The following is a 16,232-nucleotide window of genomic DNA, read 5'->3' on the forward strand; positions in this document are numbered from 1 at the left end:
CCAGCACCACCACCGTCGATGCCACAAACAACCTTGTTAACCGACAATAAGACACGTGCAATATAGCTATGTTCCAACTTTGATGCACCTAAATTCTTAAGTTTTCAAACTCGAAATATTAATTCTTATTTTACTTAAAAAAAAATAAAATATTTTTAATGAAAAAATTCCCATCAAAATAAATATATATATATATATTTTTTTTTGTTATCAAGGAAAAAAAAATATAATTTCTGGAATCTTTAAATATAAAATATCTACTTTCAAATCCACCTTCCATGTGTGTACTAAAAACATGATCAAAAATAATTTTCTCACTTTTTTTTTTAATTTTTATAAAAAGCACGTTGCAAAATGATTTAAATATAACAAATATAAATTTAACTATTTTAAAATTATCTTAAAAGAAAACTTGATAATTAGAGAGATCTGATGAACTATTTTAAAACCATATGTGTATCAACATGTTAGTATCAAGTCATTTCAAGATATGAACTTAATGTTTTTCCAAAAGACTTTTTCAATGGCACAAACTTGGACCAATCGTCGGTTTACTGCTGAATTTTCCATCCACTTTCTAAGCTTTAGCTTCCGATCTTCACAACCGACAAAACTTGATAATTAGAAAAATCTTATCAATCCAACCTAATTTATGCGGTTTTAAATAAATAAAAATTTTATAGATTGAATTGGTTTATTGGTTCTCCTGAAAGTCGATTGGGTTGAACTAAACAAACTCGAATTTATTATAAATTTTATGATATACATTTTTATTTCCGATCGAGTTATATATACGTATATTTAGTTGCCCAAGATCTAAAAAGTATCTCAGCCAACCGGACCCAACTCAACTAACGAACATCCCTAACCGACACATCAAGATATTAAGATTAGAAGTTTTCTTCACGAAGACACTATTCTAAAACTAGGAATTTTGAAGTGATTTTAGCATTAGAAAAGCAAATTTTTGATAAGGACAACAGCTTCATTGCATATTTAGGAATGAAGCCGTTGAAGAGTGTCTTTATTTGGCAGAAACCTCTATAACTTACTCGCCTTCCCGACCATCAACTCAACTCAACCATTCAACTACCTTTCATTAGGCGCCTTGGCCTAGCTTACTAACCACTGGTTCGAGACTCGAACCGGTGAACCGGACAACTTTTTGTTATATAAAGGAGCTGTTTGTTTGTGAAGATCAAGCCAAACCAAGCACTCTGCCATGATGCTTCTTCCCTGCTTACTTCTCATCCTTTCAGCCTGTGTTTCTGCAACACAGTACAGAATCCCAAGGCTTAGTCCAACCGACAGAGATTCTGAAGCTCTGTCCTCGCCTCTTTCGGATGATTTCAAGACATTTTATTACAACCAAACGTTAGATCACTTCAATTATAGGCCTGAAAGCTACACGACGTTCGCTCATAGATATATAATCAACTTTAAGTATTGGGGCGGCGCAAATTCCAGCGCTCCCATTCTTGCCTACTTGGGAGCTGAAGGTCCACTGGATAATGATTTGAACGTTGTAGGATTCTCGACTGATAATGCTGCTCAGTTTGGGGCTCTTCTTGTTTATATTGAGGTAAGAGCTTTCATGTTCTTGTGTGGTTCATATTTAATGCTTTGGAGGGTTTATATGATTTTGTTTTGTTTTGTTGTTAGCATCGTTATTATGGGAAATCGATACCCTTTGGATCAAGGGAGGTAGCATTGAAGAATGCAAGCACTTTAGGCTATTTCAACTCTGCTCAAGCAATAGCAGATTATGCGGATGTTCTTATACATGTTAAAAAGGAGTTGCATGCTAAAGATTCTCCTGTGATTGTTCTTGGTGGATCATATGGTGGAAGTAAGTGAGTTCTCGTTTAAAATTGTGAGATTTCACGTCGGTTGGAAAGGGGAATGAAGCATTTCTTACAAGGGTGTGGAAACGAATCGCTAGTCGATGTGTTTTAAAACTGTAAGGCTGATGACGATGCGTAACGGGCCAAAACGGACAATATCTACTAGCGATGGCCTTGAGTTGTTCCAAATGGTATCAGAGCTAGACATTGAGTAGCGTGCTAGCGAGGACACTGGGCCTCTAAGAGGGGTGGATTGTGAGATCCCACATCGGGTGGAGAGGGGAACGAAACTTTTCTTATAAGGGCGTGGAAGCCTCTCCCTAGCACACGCCTTTTAAAACCGTGAGGCTAACGACGATATGTAACGGGCCAAAGCAGACAATATGTGCTAGCGATGGCCTCGAGCTGTTGTCAATGGTATCAGAGCTAGACACCGGGTAGTGTGCCAGCAAGGACGCTGGGCCTCCAAGCGGGTAGATTGTGAGATCCCACATCGGTTGGAAAGGGGAACGAAACATTTCTTGTAAGGGTGTGGATGCCTCTTCCTAGCAGACGCATTTTAAAACCGTGAGGCTAACGACGATACGTAACGGGCCAAAACGGACAATATCTGCTAGTGGTGGCCTTGAGCTTTTCCAAACGGTATCAGAGCCATACACTAGGCAGTGTGTTAGCGAGGACGCTGAGCCACCAAGAGCGGTGGATTGTGAGATCTCATATCAGTTGGAGAGGGGAACGAAACACTTCTTGTAAGGGTGTGGAAGCCTCTCTCTAGCAAACGCGTTTTAATACCGTGAGGTAACCACGATACGTAACGTGCGAAGCGAACAATATCTGCTAGCGGTTACAAAAATCTTCAAACTCTATATAACAGAACATGTTTTTTTTGTTTTGTTGGAAACAGTGTTGGCTGCATGGTTTCGTCTGAAATATCCTCATGTCGCCCTTGGAGCTCTTGCTTCTTCAGCTCCAATCCTTTACTTCGACAATATCACGCCACATGATGCATACTATTCCATTGCCACTAAGGATTTTAGAGTAAGATCCCTCAACAATAATGCATCCTTTTGAACCCTTTGAACTTTTTAAATACACAAAAATGTGAATGAATTTGCAGGACGTTAGTGAGAGTTGCTATGAAACCATTCGGGATTCCTGGTCCAAGATTGAAACAATTGCTTCCAAGCCTGATGGCCTTTCCATTCTTAGCAAAGAGTTCAAAAGTTGCAGGTATTAGAATNTTACAAGCTGGAATCATCAAACCGTGTTATGTTTCGACCAAAATGCAATTGGCAGATGTTTTTACTAAAGCTTTGGGAAGACAGCAATTTGACTTTTTGAAGGACAAGTTGGGTGTGATCGACATACACTCTCCAACTTGAGGGGGAGTATTAAGAGGATATTTTGCCGTGATAATTAGTTAGAATATATCTCAGATATTTAGGGAGTTGTTAGTATAGATTTTATTAACCGTATATTTTATTTATTTACCAAATTTAGTTAGATATATATTTTTTCTATTTTTAGGTATTAGTTGATAGTTTGTATCCTATTTAAACGTGGTAAACCTGAATGAAGATCATACTTTCGATCCCAATTCTATTTCTATTTCTCATTCTTAACATGTGTGTAACTCAGAGATGCAGTGAAATGGTGATGCCATTAAGCACAGGCAATGATACTATGTTTCCAGCATACAATTTTGAGCTTGGAAGCTTCATAGATTACTGCAATGAGTTATACCGTGTGTCTCCAAGGCCTCACTGGGTCACCACCTATTATGGAGGCCATGTATGCACTTCAACCACCTCTCTCTTTTTCTTTATTTTCTTTATTGAAATTACTGTAACCGCCCAAATCTACAGTAGATATTGTCTTTCTCTGACTTTCTTTTCCAGGCTTCCCCTCAAAGTTTTTAAAACTTCACCCCTGGAAAGAATGTTTTGTTCTCCTCCCCAACCAATGTGGGATCTCACAATCCACCCCCTCCCCCGGGGCCAGCGTCCTCGTTGGCACTCGTTCCTTTCTTCAATCGATGTGGGACTCCACAATCCACTCCACCCTCGAGGCCCAGCGTCCTTGCTAGCACACCGCCTCGTATCCACCCCCCTTCGGGGTGCATCCGACCATTCTGTTAGTGGATCTCACAATCCACTCCCTCGAGGCCCAGCGTCCTTACTGGCATACCGCCTCGTATTCACCCCCTTCGGGGCCCACCACTAAATGATATCATCCTCTTTGTGTTTCCCCTCAAGGTTTTTATATTAGAGAGGTTTCCACGCCCTTATAAACAATGTTTTTTTTTCTCCTCATCAACTGATATAGGATCTTACAATCCACCCCCCTCGGGACCCAGCGTCCTTGTTGGCACACCGCCTCGTGTCCACCCCCTTCAGGGATCAGCCTCCTCGCTGGCACATCACCCAGTGTCTGGCTCTGATACCATTTGTAATAGTCCAACCCCACCGCTAACATATATTATCCTCTTTGAGCTTTCCCTTTCAAGCTTCCCTTTAAGGTTTCTAAAACGCGTCTACTAGGGAGAGGTTTCCGCACGCTCATAAATAATAGTTCGTTCTCCTCCCTAACCGACGTAGAATCTCACAATTTCTTTGTCTCCCTTCAAATTTCAGGACATAAAACTCATCCTTAAGAGATTTGGCAGCAACATCATTTTCTCCAATGGACTAAGGGACCCTTATAGCAGCGGCGGGTAAACGAAAACCAAAGCTACAACATTTATTGCACATAAAGAACAATCAACTTTACTTCAACTCTCTCTCTCTCTTTTTGTGAATGCAGAGTGTTGCATAACTTATCTGACAGTCTCCTTGCACTCCATACGCCTAATGGTTTGATTCAGACTCCTAAATTCTAACTTCAAAGCTTTGTTCTTTTGAGCTGACATGTTTTGAACTTTCCAGGATCTCATTGTTTGGACATTTTACGAGCAAATGAAACGGATCCACAGTGGTTGGTGGAACAAAGAGAGACAGAGGTTAACATCATTAAAGGATGGATCAGTAAGTACTATGCTGATCTTGGCAGTCCAAACAATATATAAACAACAAATAATGATGATGAAACACTATAAACAGGATACGAAAATCATACTGACATGTAAGCCACTGAAGATGAATATATGAACCTGTTTTGATGTTAGTGTTGAAAACGTCCATTGAATAGCTCAAGCATACTGCTAATAGATATTGTCAGCTTTGGCTCGTTACGTATCGTCGTTAGCTTCACGATTTTAAAACTCGTATGCTAGGAAGAAGTTTTCACACTCTAGATATGCTTTGTTTCCCTTTCCAATTAAGGTGGGATCTCACAATCCACTCCCTTGGGAGTCCAGCATTCTCGTTGGTACACCGCCCAATGTCTGGCTCTGATACCATTTGTAACAGCTCAAGCCCACTGCTAGAAGATATTATTCGCTTTGGCCCGTTACGTATCTCACCATCAGCCTCACTGTTTTAAAACGCGTCTACTAGGGAGAGGTTTCCACACCCTTATAAAGAATGCTTCATTTCCCTCTCCAACCGATATGAGATTTCACAGTCCATCACTTAACACTTAAAATATATGAACTTGAACGTTCTCCTAGATACAAACTTGAAAGTTCACGAACAGTTGAATCGTTCAATAATGGCCCCTAAAGAGTGTTGAAATAAAATTCGCTCTGATACCAATTTGTTGAAATAACAATCCGCTCCGATACAAACTTGTAAAAAATAGACGCTCGCTCTGAAACCAACTTGATTAAATAACTCTCACGAAGCTGTGAAGGAGGTGTCGAGAGGGGAGAGACAAGGGGACAAAGGAAATTATGAAAAAAACTCTTTTCTATTACACAGTACACTTGCTTTCTGTCTCTTGCTCTCTGCCTCTTGCTTTTTACAATGAAAACGAATCAATTTATAGGGTTTCTGAGATTTAAAATGAGCGATCCCATAACCCATTCTCTCCTCAAGTGATTGTTGTCCCTGTATTTTTTGTTTGGCCTTTTCCTTCTCACGACTCAGATTTCAAAAGCCTTACTAAGTTTAACAAAATAAAAAACTACCCTTCTTTTCTTTTTTCCATTTAAGTTTATTCCCAACAAAACTTCCCCATAAACTTAAATGCTCTATTCAACGATTCCACCTGCGTCGTTTTTGTTTTCTTGAGCTCAGTTGTGGTTTCTTCAATTTTCTCTCCTTGTCCTCGAGCAGCAGACTAAGCTTGTCCTTCTCTGATGAGACTTCATTTGGATCTTCTCGAGAATAGCCTATCTGAGACACCAACTCTTCATTTCTCCCGTTCTTAGCCACGCTTGACTCGGACATCATGGCTTCGTTCAGTTTACTCAATTCTCTTCTCAAGTCCACAGCGACATTTACAGCTAGCATTTTTTTCTTCCTCCATTTCGACTTTATCACGAGTGAGTATCTCAATCGTGTATCGTAAATTCACTGCCTCCTGTTGGATTTGATTCAGGTTCACGTCGAGTGAGTCTCTCTGTAGAGTCAGCATCTCTATATCTTTCTCCTCCCTCACTAGCTCGTCCACTAGAGCCTCAATCACCATTAACATGTCATTCTCTTTCTCCACACCTTCTTCAACTTTCTTCATAAGATCAGAGATTACATTCCCATTCTTTTCCTCTTGTTTGAGATAGAAGGAACTCTCACTCAGCTCAGCCACTTCCTTCTCTAACCTTTCTATCTCATTTTCTCAAACTTTCTTTTCTTTCGTTCAGTGATTTCAACGTCTGCAATTGAGACTTCTCCACAGATTTATCCACGGCAGTTTTGGGTTGTTGCTCTTAATCTCTATTCTCCTCCTCGAGATCTGGCAGTTTCATTGGCTCGTTCGCGAATCGCATGGGCTTCTTCTTCGTCATTGTTTTGGGATTTTCAAGGGATTTTGAAGGGATTGCAGCTTGCATTTGAACCATCTATTTCTCATGTTCAATCTGCATTTCTGTCCTCTTTTCTTCTTCCATTCTCATCCTTTTTCTTCTTTCTTCCTCGAATTTCTTTTCCAGCTAGTGGAGCTCTCTCTCTTCGAGCTCGGGTTCTCTATTATTCGGTTGTTCATCTTTATTCGATTTTCTCGTCTCCGGTATCAGCTGTGCATCATCTCATTTCTATTAGTTTCCATCGCCTCACGATTATCGCCGTCGTCTTTTGCACCGCCGTGTTCTTTGGTTTTCAGCTCTTCATTTTGGGCCATCAAGAGAATGCCTCCGTTTGTTGCGTCATCCAAGGCTAGGTTGATCGTTTCTTCCACCTTTTCATCGGCTCGACAATCTCTTGCATAATGACCCATTCTGCCACAATTGTAACATCTGTCGAAGTTACAGTTATTTGCATAGTGGCCATATTTCTGACATTTGTAACACTGGATGTGGGAATTGTATTCTTGACCGCGTCCTTGATTGTGTCCTCTTCCACGCCTATTTGCTTGGCTCGATAGTCTCTTCTCTTTATAGTTTTCTTCGTAACTGTTGCCTTGACTACCTCGACCATTCCCGCGACTTCCACGACCTCTACCTTGAGTATTTTGAGAGAAGAGTATCTTTTCATCCTTTATTGATGCCTTAGTTGAAGCGCTTGATCGTGTGTCTCCTCCTCCGGCGAGCTCATCGACCGTGAACGTCGCTAGGTCCTTCGACTCTTCTATGTCTCATACAACATTCTCGAAGTTGCCTGTTAACGACTTCAACATCTTCTCCACAACCCGCGTCTCAGATAACATTTCTCCGTTTCGATTTAGTTGATTTGTCACGGTCTGTACGCGCGTGATGTAGTCAAATACATTTTCTCACTCCTTCATCTTCATGCTCTCCAACTCGCCACGCAGAGTGTCTGGAGACGCACCGTCTTGACTCGGTCGGTTCCTTTGAACACCTTTTCTAAAGTGTCCCGTGCTTCTTTTGTTCCATCATGTTCGCCATCGGCTCTGATACCAATTTGTTGAAATAAAACTCGCTCTGATACCAATTTGTTGAAATAACAATTCGCTCCGATACCAACTTGTAAAAAATAAACGCTCACTTTGAAACCAACTTGTTTAAATAACTCTCACGAAGCTGTGAAGGAGGTGTTGAGAGGGGAGAGACAAGGGGACAAAAGAGAGAAATTCTGAAAAAACTATTTTCTATTACACTATACGCTTTGCTTTCTGTCTCCTGCTCTTGCTCTCTGCCTCCTTTTCTTACAATGAAAACGAATGGACTTATTCTTGTCCCCATATTTTCTTTGGCCTTTTGCTTTTCCTTTTCCTTTCCTTCTTCCGCTAAAATTCAAAAAGCCTTACTAAATTTAACAAAACAAAAAACTACCCTTATTTTCTTTTTTCCATTTAAGTTTATTCCCAACAAAAAGAAACGTGGACATTTTGGTGCTTTTCTCATATTCTTGGACGTTGTATGAAGAGAAAAAGGTGCCGAAGGAAGGGGTTTAGAACTTTATGACACCCTCACAAAGTGGTTTCAACAGCATGCACCGAAACCATTATTGAAGTGCTCCACTCAAGAGCAGATACTTAGGTCTTTTTATGGATTTCTTAGCCTGTTCTCATTCAACCCCACTTCTCATTATCATTACAAGTGGCTTACACAATAGCCATCCTACAAGGATCCATAAACCATTATGTCAAAGAATATGGTCGGTCCCCCAAATAGTCCATTCTTCTTCACTTCAAATCATCAAGACGCCTCTCTCTACCAACAAAAATAACTTTTTGAAAAAATGGTAGTTTGTTAAGTTCCGTCAAGTCAACAAGAATAAGAATCCGGCGGTTTTCAAATTTTCATCGATGTGTCAACATTTTCATGTGTTTATAAGTTCAATATGGTGATAAATGAAAAATTAGTATTTCTGTTATGTCTTAGAAAAAAAGGGTTAAAAGTATCAACAAAATAGATCTAATATTTAATAATTATTGCAGTTTGTAAGTTTTTGAATTCTTACTTTTGTGTCTAATACATCCACAACTTCAAAAACTATCAAATAAATTAGCGTATTACTTCGCACAAATTTTCTAAAGTATTTCTCTCAAACATAACCTTTTAAAACTTCTTTCGCGGCCAGTGTCTTCATTCCTTTCATGCTCATATGTCCAAGTCTATTGTGTCATAGACTTGAATTTGAAGCACTTTCAGCAACAGTAGCTATGTTCATACACCCTGCAATGGTGTATAAGGTTCCAGATTTTGAGCCATGTGCTACCACCGTAGCACCCTTCATAATCTTCCACAAACTCTTCCCTAACTATGTTGCATAACCTGTGTTGTTCAACTGACCAATAGAGATCAGGTTCTTCTTGAGACCAGGAATATATCTGATATCCTTTAATGTCCACTGATTTCCTGCCGGAGTTTTTATGCAGACATCTTCTTTTCCTTTAATCTCCAAATCTTTGTTGTCGGCAAGATACACCTCCTCGAAATTTCCAGACTTGAAATTTCGGAACAACTCTTTATTTGGAGACGAGTGAAAAGATGCACCTGAATCCAAAATCCAGGATTCAATCAAACTGTCCACGCTGAGGATTAGAGCATCCCCAATGTCTTCTGCTGAATTCATAGAATCATCATCATCTCTAGATTTGTGATTCTGCTTCCTTTTTGGTCTTGTACAACCTGTCCGAAAGTGACCTTTTTCTCCACAATTCCAACACGTTACCTTTGGTCTATTTGGAGATTTTTCTCGGTTCTTTGATTTTGATCGCCCTTTGTTTGGGCCCTTCGGTTTACTTCTTCCCCGTTGGTCAACACTAAGAGCACTACCAGATGAATTTTCAATTTCTCGTTTGCGAGTACTTTCGCTGAGAACTACATCTCGAATTTCATCAAACTTCAGTTTATCAGATCCTCGGGAACTAGTGATTGCGGCAACAACAGTATCCCACGACTTGAGTAAAGATGACATCAAAATCAATGCTTTAATTTCATCTTCGAAATTAATTTCCACCAAACTAAGTTGACTTACGATCATATTGAATTCCTTTATATGATCCACAACAGATCTACCTTCAGACATCTGTAGATTGAACAATCTCCACATCAAATATATCTTGTTCATAGCCGACGGTTTTTCGTACATATTCGACAGCGCCTTCATCAGATCTGACGTTGTCTTCTCCTTGATGATGTTAAATGCCACGTTTCTGGATAGCGTCAACAAGATCATCCCTAAGGCTTTTCGATCCTTGAGCTTCCACCGCTCCGTGGTCATGGTATCCGGCATCACTCCCAACAGGGATTCGTGAAGATCTTTCTGGTACAGATAATCTTCAATCTGCATCTTCCAGAAACTGAAATCCTGGGATGCATGGTCTACAATCTCTGGGTACACACCGGTCTAAACTTTTGATCACCGCTCACGATCCTGGGATGCATGGTCTACAAGAAACACACTAACCTAGGTCAACGTGTAAACTGCTTTAGTTGTAGTGCCTAATCTTAACTTGATTCACTCAAACATGCTTCTTAGGGAGATATTCATATCGATCACAGAAAGCAAGGAACTCATATTCTAATTGTCATCTTATATTCTATGGGTGCTAAGGAGGAATTGGGTTCCTAAGACGGCAAAGTGGTTTAAGGCAGACTTTCGGCTCCAGAATACTTTAATCTTACTCCTCGATTCTTTCCTAATCTTCAAGCACTAGGGTCAAACCCTATATCATCGCTCACGATCCTAAAGTAATTAATCTATTGGTCAAGGTGAGGCAGTGCTTGAGAGCTCTGCAGTCATAGAGGAGTGTTAACCTTGAGTTGAAATTGCATATATTTTTAATCTTGTTTTCATTCCCCGCTGGTAAATAACTTAAACAAAACTTGTTTAGAACATTTTGTATTAGTTCTTACAAAAACCTTGTATGACTTTAATTGGCGCACAAATTTACCCTACTTTCACTACTTTCATTTTCACATGTTTACTTTGATATTGTCTATTAGTTAAGATCTGTGTTTTCAAAGCCTTGAAAATTAGGTAAAAAAACATTAATCAAGTAACTAAAGGGAATTAGTTTCTAAATTAGTTAAAGACTGTTATAATGATAGGAATTTTTTAAAAATATTTTTTATAAGAGAAAAATTTAAATGAAATACATTTGATTTTAGTCCGTATGTATGTGTCTGTGATTCAAAAGCCGAAAAGCGGGTCATTACAATTAACTCTTTAATCAATTAATTTATTAACCTCCATCGTAAATACAACTAAATACATCTACACATCCTATCAACACAATTTCTACTACAACATCTCACAAATTACAGCACATCAATTTAACTAATATCTCGTGTCAATATTTATGCATTTCATATTACACATAGTAAATTTACATTATGCACATTTATACATTCATCACTCTCATTTATCTAATATCTAAACATTCTATCAATGATGCTTTACCAAATTAATTGTCATCCAAGGGCATAGAAATTATGGGCTGGACAACTCGGTTGGATCCTTAACTGTGAGGGAAGCTCCATTGTCTGATGTGGTGAGATCAAGAATTAATGTCGCTGCTTTTATAGCCCTTATTACAATGAATAATGAATGTATAAGTACACACAAAAGGATATACTTATATAAAAATTTCAGTGTTGAATATATGATTTGATGATATCCATACCATCGTTCAGGCGTTAGATATTTTGAAGCTGAACTGCCAGCAAATGAAACGAGCATGTCTGTGTTTATGAGGCCTGGATCTAAGGTCACAACAGCCATTCCTTCCGGCAATTCTTTTGCTACAGATTTGCTTAACCCCTCAACTGCCCATTTTGATGCACAATATGGTGCAATCTGGCGATAAAGTAAAATTAAACATATGTCATCTTTGTTGGATACTACTTTCTCAGTTGAAATATATTGAAACAAATAAATGAAGTATAAAGAACAATCTGAAGGGAGAGTTTCTTAGAACAAAAAACCTTAAACACTATGCTTTTCCATTCTCTTTGTTGCTGTGAACATACATCTCATGACTATTTACAGGGAAGAGAACGGCAACAATCCTCCTAAATAAATCACTTACCATTTTTCTAAACTTACTCCGCTCATTCATAACTATTATTACTAAGTAAAATTTGAATAACTCCAACATGTCTATAAAACTTAACCCTTGTTAGGGCCTTGGTGAGAATATCTACACGTTGCTCTATAAAATCAATGTTGCTTGGTCCCTTATCAACTTTCGTCTTCTTCATAAGAAATTTTAATTCCACATTATGTAATTTCTTCCACTTCTCTGATTGAGATGACAAGTTTGATGAACATACCAAATTGTAGGTTTCTCTTTGCCGATTGAAGTAGTCTCTATTATCTTCCTTGCTCTGTTATTCGATTCTTTTTTCTCCTAATCCACTCATTTCTTCACTCCTTTCTTGTTGCCAATGTTAATAGATACTTTTGGAAGATGTTGATCAGTAGTATCTTATACAAGCGGTTCTGCGACCGTTTTACCTTCATCAACAAAACTTCGTTTCTGTCAAATATCTTAAAGAACCAATCGACTAAATCAACTCTACTACATTCTTCTATAATTTGACCAAGACTAATAATCTACTCTTCAAACTCGGTATGTAATGTTAGATAAATCCCTACCTTTGAGTGAAAGAAACGGAGAGCAAAGTGAAGAAATGACCTTAAATCTTAGTGTCCTGCCTCTGAATCGAATTATTTGGGCTTCAGAAAAGAAAGAAATAATTTTAGTTACGAATAATGGACAAATTGGTGTATTACGAAATCACGCACCAATTACCACAGGAGTAGATATAGGTATTTTGAGAATACGGACCGAGGCGGAGAATTTACCTCGACAGACCAAAACCCAAATCAATTCACGGTGGAGTACCTCATCACTGAACCGGGAGAAGGAGAAGCACAACATAGAGAATCGTCACCACCGCCAGCAGCTACACCGGATACGCCTATATCAATACCAACCACGACTCCTGCTGTACCCCCTAAACTAGTGGAGTTCGCAACACCACGTACTGCGGATTCGACGCTGGATGCCAATCACAATGATGGTCTGGTGACCAGGTACCAGAGGATGGAAGACCTACCAGGAGGAGGTGAACCACCTGGACTGGCGGTGCGCGAGCTGGAAGAAGAGGTTGAGTCTGAAGGACATGCTGCCGGGACATCGAGCCATAGGGCTCAGATCAAAGTTCAAACAATAAGGTAGATATACGATAAGGTTTTAGGACGAGATTGTTAGATAAATCCTTACCTTTGAGTGAAAGTGATCCTAATTTTTAGTTAACTATTTTTTAGGTAACTATTTTTCTCTTAAACCCACAATTAGAGTGAGTGGAAAGTCCACGTCGTGTGGAAGCGCCTTAATTAAGTTGCCCATTTCTTTCATTCGTTATTTAAATATCTCAACTGAATGAGAAATGAAATCCATGGGGTCTTCGGTGCAAATATTGTCTTCTCTTTGTTTTTTCATTATTTTCTTCTCCCAACAATTTCTTCGGCTTTTTTCCTCCGTCAACGATTTCCTCACATTCGTCAAAGACAACATGTAATACACCTTGGTCAATAAATGTTGATCGTCGTTTTTACACTAAAACAAGATGGGCCTTTTGATTCGTCACAAAACTTCATGTTTCCAATGAATTTCTCAAGTTTCTTAAACTTTTCTCTATCTCCAGTCATGTGATTGCTCACTTCGTTATCTAGGCACCACGTGATAGTCTTCATTTGGTCTTCTCCATGTGCTAGGATGTTTGTCATAACCTTCTCTTTATTGAGCATCAACAAGTTTGGCATTTTCTTGGCCAACATTAATTTGGGCTCTTCATCATCCATGAATGTGAGATTTGCCTCCTCACCGCACTCCATGTTGCACCACTCTACCACATAATGTCCATATTTTCCACAAGAGTAACACTTGATCATATTCTCATCCTTCCAGGGTTGGCATTGTCATGGATTTGTGAGTTATTGTCATGACCTCCTCTACTTCCACATCCACGACCTTTATTTTCCTTGTTATGGCTGTCACATCCCCTCGTACCTAAAAAAGAAGAGTCAGCTACATCTTTCTTTTGCGTCCATGCGAGCCACTCATCATGTGTGAGTAAAAGGCATTTCTCCTCCTCTTTGTTTTTATATCCAGGAAATCTCTCCTCATGGACCTTAAGATGATCAACGACCTCCTCAACCGACATATTCTTGAGGTTGCTGAACTAATCAATGGAGGCAACAATCTTCATGAATCTTGAGGAATAGCTCGAACTCACTTTTCAAGGTCTGCACCTTTGCTTCCTTGACATGTTCCACACCACATGTATTGTTTGCAATGTATCCAACACTGCCTTTGCCGAGTCCTTCTCTACCAACATGAGAAGGACGTCCTCCGAGACTACTTGGTTGATGGTGGCAAGAGTCATCCTATTACGGTCCTCAACATCATCACTATGTTTGATGGCGTCCCACACGTCTTGTGCCTGTAAGTTAACACGCATCTTTATTGACCATGTTGCGCAGTTACTCTTCACAAGTAACGCGTACTGGATCGTTACATTCCCCTATTTTTCGCTTTTATCATCGTCATATCTCCTCCGACGACTTTGTATGGTGACTTTGTTTTAGCATCCGAGCTCCAATACCAAATGTTGGATATGACCCACAACTCAAATATATCGAAAGAAATAAATATAGAAAGAACAACTTGCACTATGCTTTTCAATTTTCTTTGTTGTTGTGAATAGGGAATACATTTAGTGAGTATTTATAAAGGAGTAAACATTAACAAATTTTCTAAACTTCCGTTAAAACTACCAACATTCTCATCAATAAATCACTAGCTATTTTCTTAAATTTCTCCACAATCTCACCACTACTCACAAATCTCTTCCATAAATCACTAACCATTTTTCTAAACTTATTAAGTTAATAACTATTTTCAGGAGTCACTAATCTTTCCATAAAAGTTTAATATAAATGACTTACATGTACAATTCCATTTCTTCCGGCAGTTGAAGACATGTTAATGATTATTCCATGCTTGTTTTGAATCATAAGAGGAATGAAATGGCGCAATACGTTTGCTGTCCCTTTGACATTGGTATCTATAACATTATCAAATTCTTCGACATCCACCTCCCATAGGTTCCTATTTCTATTAATAACAGCGGCATTATTCACTGTCAATAATCCAGAAAAAAGTGCTTAGTTTCTCAAATTTTGGTTGAAGTAAGAAATTATATGAAAAAAGAGAGCGGAATACCAATGATATCAGGAACGAGTTTGTTTTGGACAACCGCTTTTGTTAGCTCTTCAACACTATCGTTTGATCTCTGCAAAACAAACCTTTTCAGTCACTTTTCTAAGTACTTAGGACGTTGGGTTAGAGCATTTGCTTACCACATTAGCATTGAAGAGCAAGTGGTTATTGGAAGAAAGTTGGTGACGAAGGGAATCAAGTTTAGGTTGGTCACGTGAACAGCCAATTATGGTGTGACCACGGTTAGCTAACTCCAAGGCTAGGGCTCTCCCTAAACCTTTGCTCACGCCGGTTATCAACACAATCCTTGAAGCATTTGTGGGTATTCTGGAGGATTCGCTCAAGGTCGAGGCCATTTGGGTTGCTTGAGCCTATTCCAGAAAGATAGATGAAAGTGTACACATGGTTCCGTCAATATGTCTATTCTACAAGGATTGTTGACCCGTTATCTACAGATTTGTGGATTAAAATAAAGGGGAAGGACGACCACATAGATTGCATATTGATAACAAAAATGAAAATGGCCCCACATGCCTTCTTTCTCTTATATCAAGACATTGTGAATGGAAGATAGATGTCGCCTAGCTTAGCCATAAATAATGGAGATGCAGACATGTAAATATGTACATCCAAATATGCAGATACAGCCAAGCCAACCCAAGAAATGCAGATACAGCCAAACCAAGCCACATAGTGCAGAGATGCAGAAATGTTACCATTTCAGTTACCCACTCAAAGTTGAATCCGAGAGACAAGACACAGTGACAGAGACAAGACTGAGAAAGACGGTATGACGTCGCAAGACCGAAGCCCACGTCGCTATCTGTCACAAGACACAGTGACAGATAGTGACGTGGGCTTCCGTTTTGGGCTTCGGCTCGTTCAATCATTTGGTTGGAGCCGTTGGACTATTTTTTTTTATTTTTATCTTTTCCGGTTGAGAGGGCTGATCCAATCAATTTATTTTAGAACCCGAACCCAACCCAACATCCAATTCAACCCAACCCAACACTTATAATTTGTCTCTTGCTTCACCAACTTAGTCATGTCTAGTGGCCACCAAATTTCACACGTGACTTTAACATGTCATATTATACCCAGTTCTAAAGTTTCGTAAACAGCGGAGTTCATTTAGGAGGTCTTTTAACATTA

At 39.2% G+C, this 16,232-nt stretch overlaps 2 protein-coding genes across 3 annotated transcripts; one reads left to right on the top strand and one right to left on the bottom strand.

Moving 5' to 3' along the window:
• Positions 1 to 1,216: 1,216 nt before the first annotated feature.
• On the top strand, positions 1,217 to 4,967 carry LOC111439770 (lysosomal Pro-X carboxypeptidase-like). The gene is made up of 8 exons (XM_023077295.1): positions 1,217 to 1,582; positions 1,663 to 1,849; positions 2,749 to 2,882; positions 2,962 to 3,074; positions 3,485 to 3,635; positions 4,478 to 4,557; positions 4,647 to 4,696; positions 4,769 to 4,967. Exons 1-8 carry the CDS (start codon positions 1,223 to 1,225, stop codon positions 4,906 to 4,908), a joined length of 1,215 nt encoding a protein of 404 aa, XP_022933063.1. The 5' UTR covers positions 1,217 to 1,222; the 3' UTR covers positions 4,909 to 4,967.
• Positions 4,968 to 11,075: 6,108 nt separating this feature from the next.
• On the bottom strand, positions 11,076 to 15,834 carry LOC111439762 (NADPH-dependent pterin aldehyde reductase-like). Of its 2 annotated transcripts, none has more exons than XM_023077282.1 (6): positions 15,797 to 15,834; positions 15,221 to 15,451; positions 15,084 to 15,153; positions 14,807 to 15,000; positions 11,475 to 11,647; positions 11,076 to 11,378 (listed from the first exon to the last, which is right to left on the bottom strand). In XM_023077282.1, exons 1-6 carry the CDS (start codon positions 15,797 to 15,799, stop codon positions 11,282 to 11,284), a joined length of 768 nt encoding a protein of 255 aa, XP_022933050.1. In that variant the 5' UTR covers positions 15,800 to 15,834; the 3' UTR covers positions 11,076 to 11,281. The 2 variants fall into 2 exon arrangements, with proteins under 2 accessions (XP_022933050.1, XP_022933051.1); XM_023077283.1 differs by having other exon boundaries at positions 15,221 to 15,488; positions 15,797 to 15,814.
• Positions 15,835 to 16,232: the final 398 nt, after the last annotated feature.

The sequence above is a fragment of the Cucurbita moschata genome, unplaced genomic scaffold, assembly GCF_002738365.1.
Source record: "Cucurbita moschata cultivar Rifu unplaced genomic scaffold, Cmos_1.0 Cmo_Scf00106, whole genome shotgun sequence".
In the NCBI taxonomy this organism is placed as follows: domain Eukaryota; kingdom Viridiplantae; phylum Streptophyta; class Magnoliopsida; order Cucurbitales; family Cucurbitaceae; genus Cucurbita; species Cucurbita moschata.

Excerpts from the sequence above, each read along its gene's own strand:
- LOC111439770 (XM_023077295.1), top strand. The coding sequence starts at position 1,223 with ATGATGCTTCTTCCCTGCTTACTTCTCATCCTTTCAGCCTGTGTTTCT. Across the intron at positions 1,583-1,662 it reads CTCTTCTTGTTTATATTGAG|CATCGTTATTATGGGAAATC; the intron begins GTAAGAGCTTTC and ends TTTTGTTGTTAG. Across the intron at positions 2,883-2,961 it reads TTGCCACTAAGGATTTTAGA|GACGTTAGTGAGAGTTGCTA; the intron begins GTAAGATCCCTC and ends ATGAATTTGCAG.
- LOC111439762 (XM_023077282.1), bottom strand. Across the intron at positions 15,154-15,220 it reads TGCTCTTCAATGCTAATGTG|AGATCAAACGATAGTGTTGA; the intron begins GTAAGCAAATGC and ends TTTGTTTTGCAG. Across the intron at positions 15,001-15,083 it reads ACTCGTTCCTGATATCATTG|TGAATAATGCCGCTGTTATT; the intron begins GTATTCCGCTCT and ends GATTATTGACAG.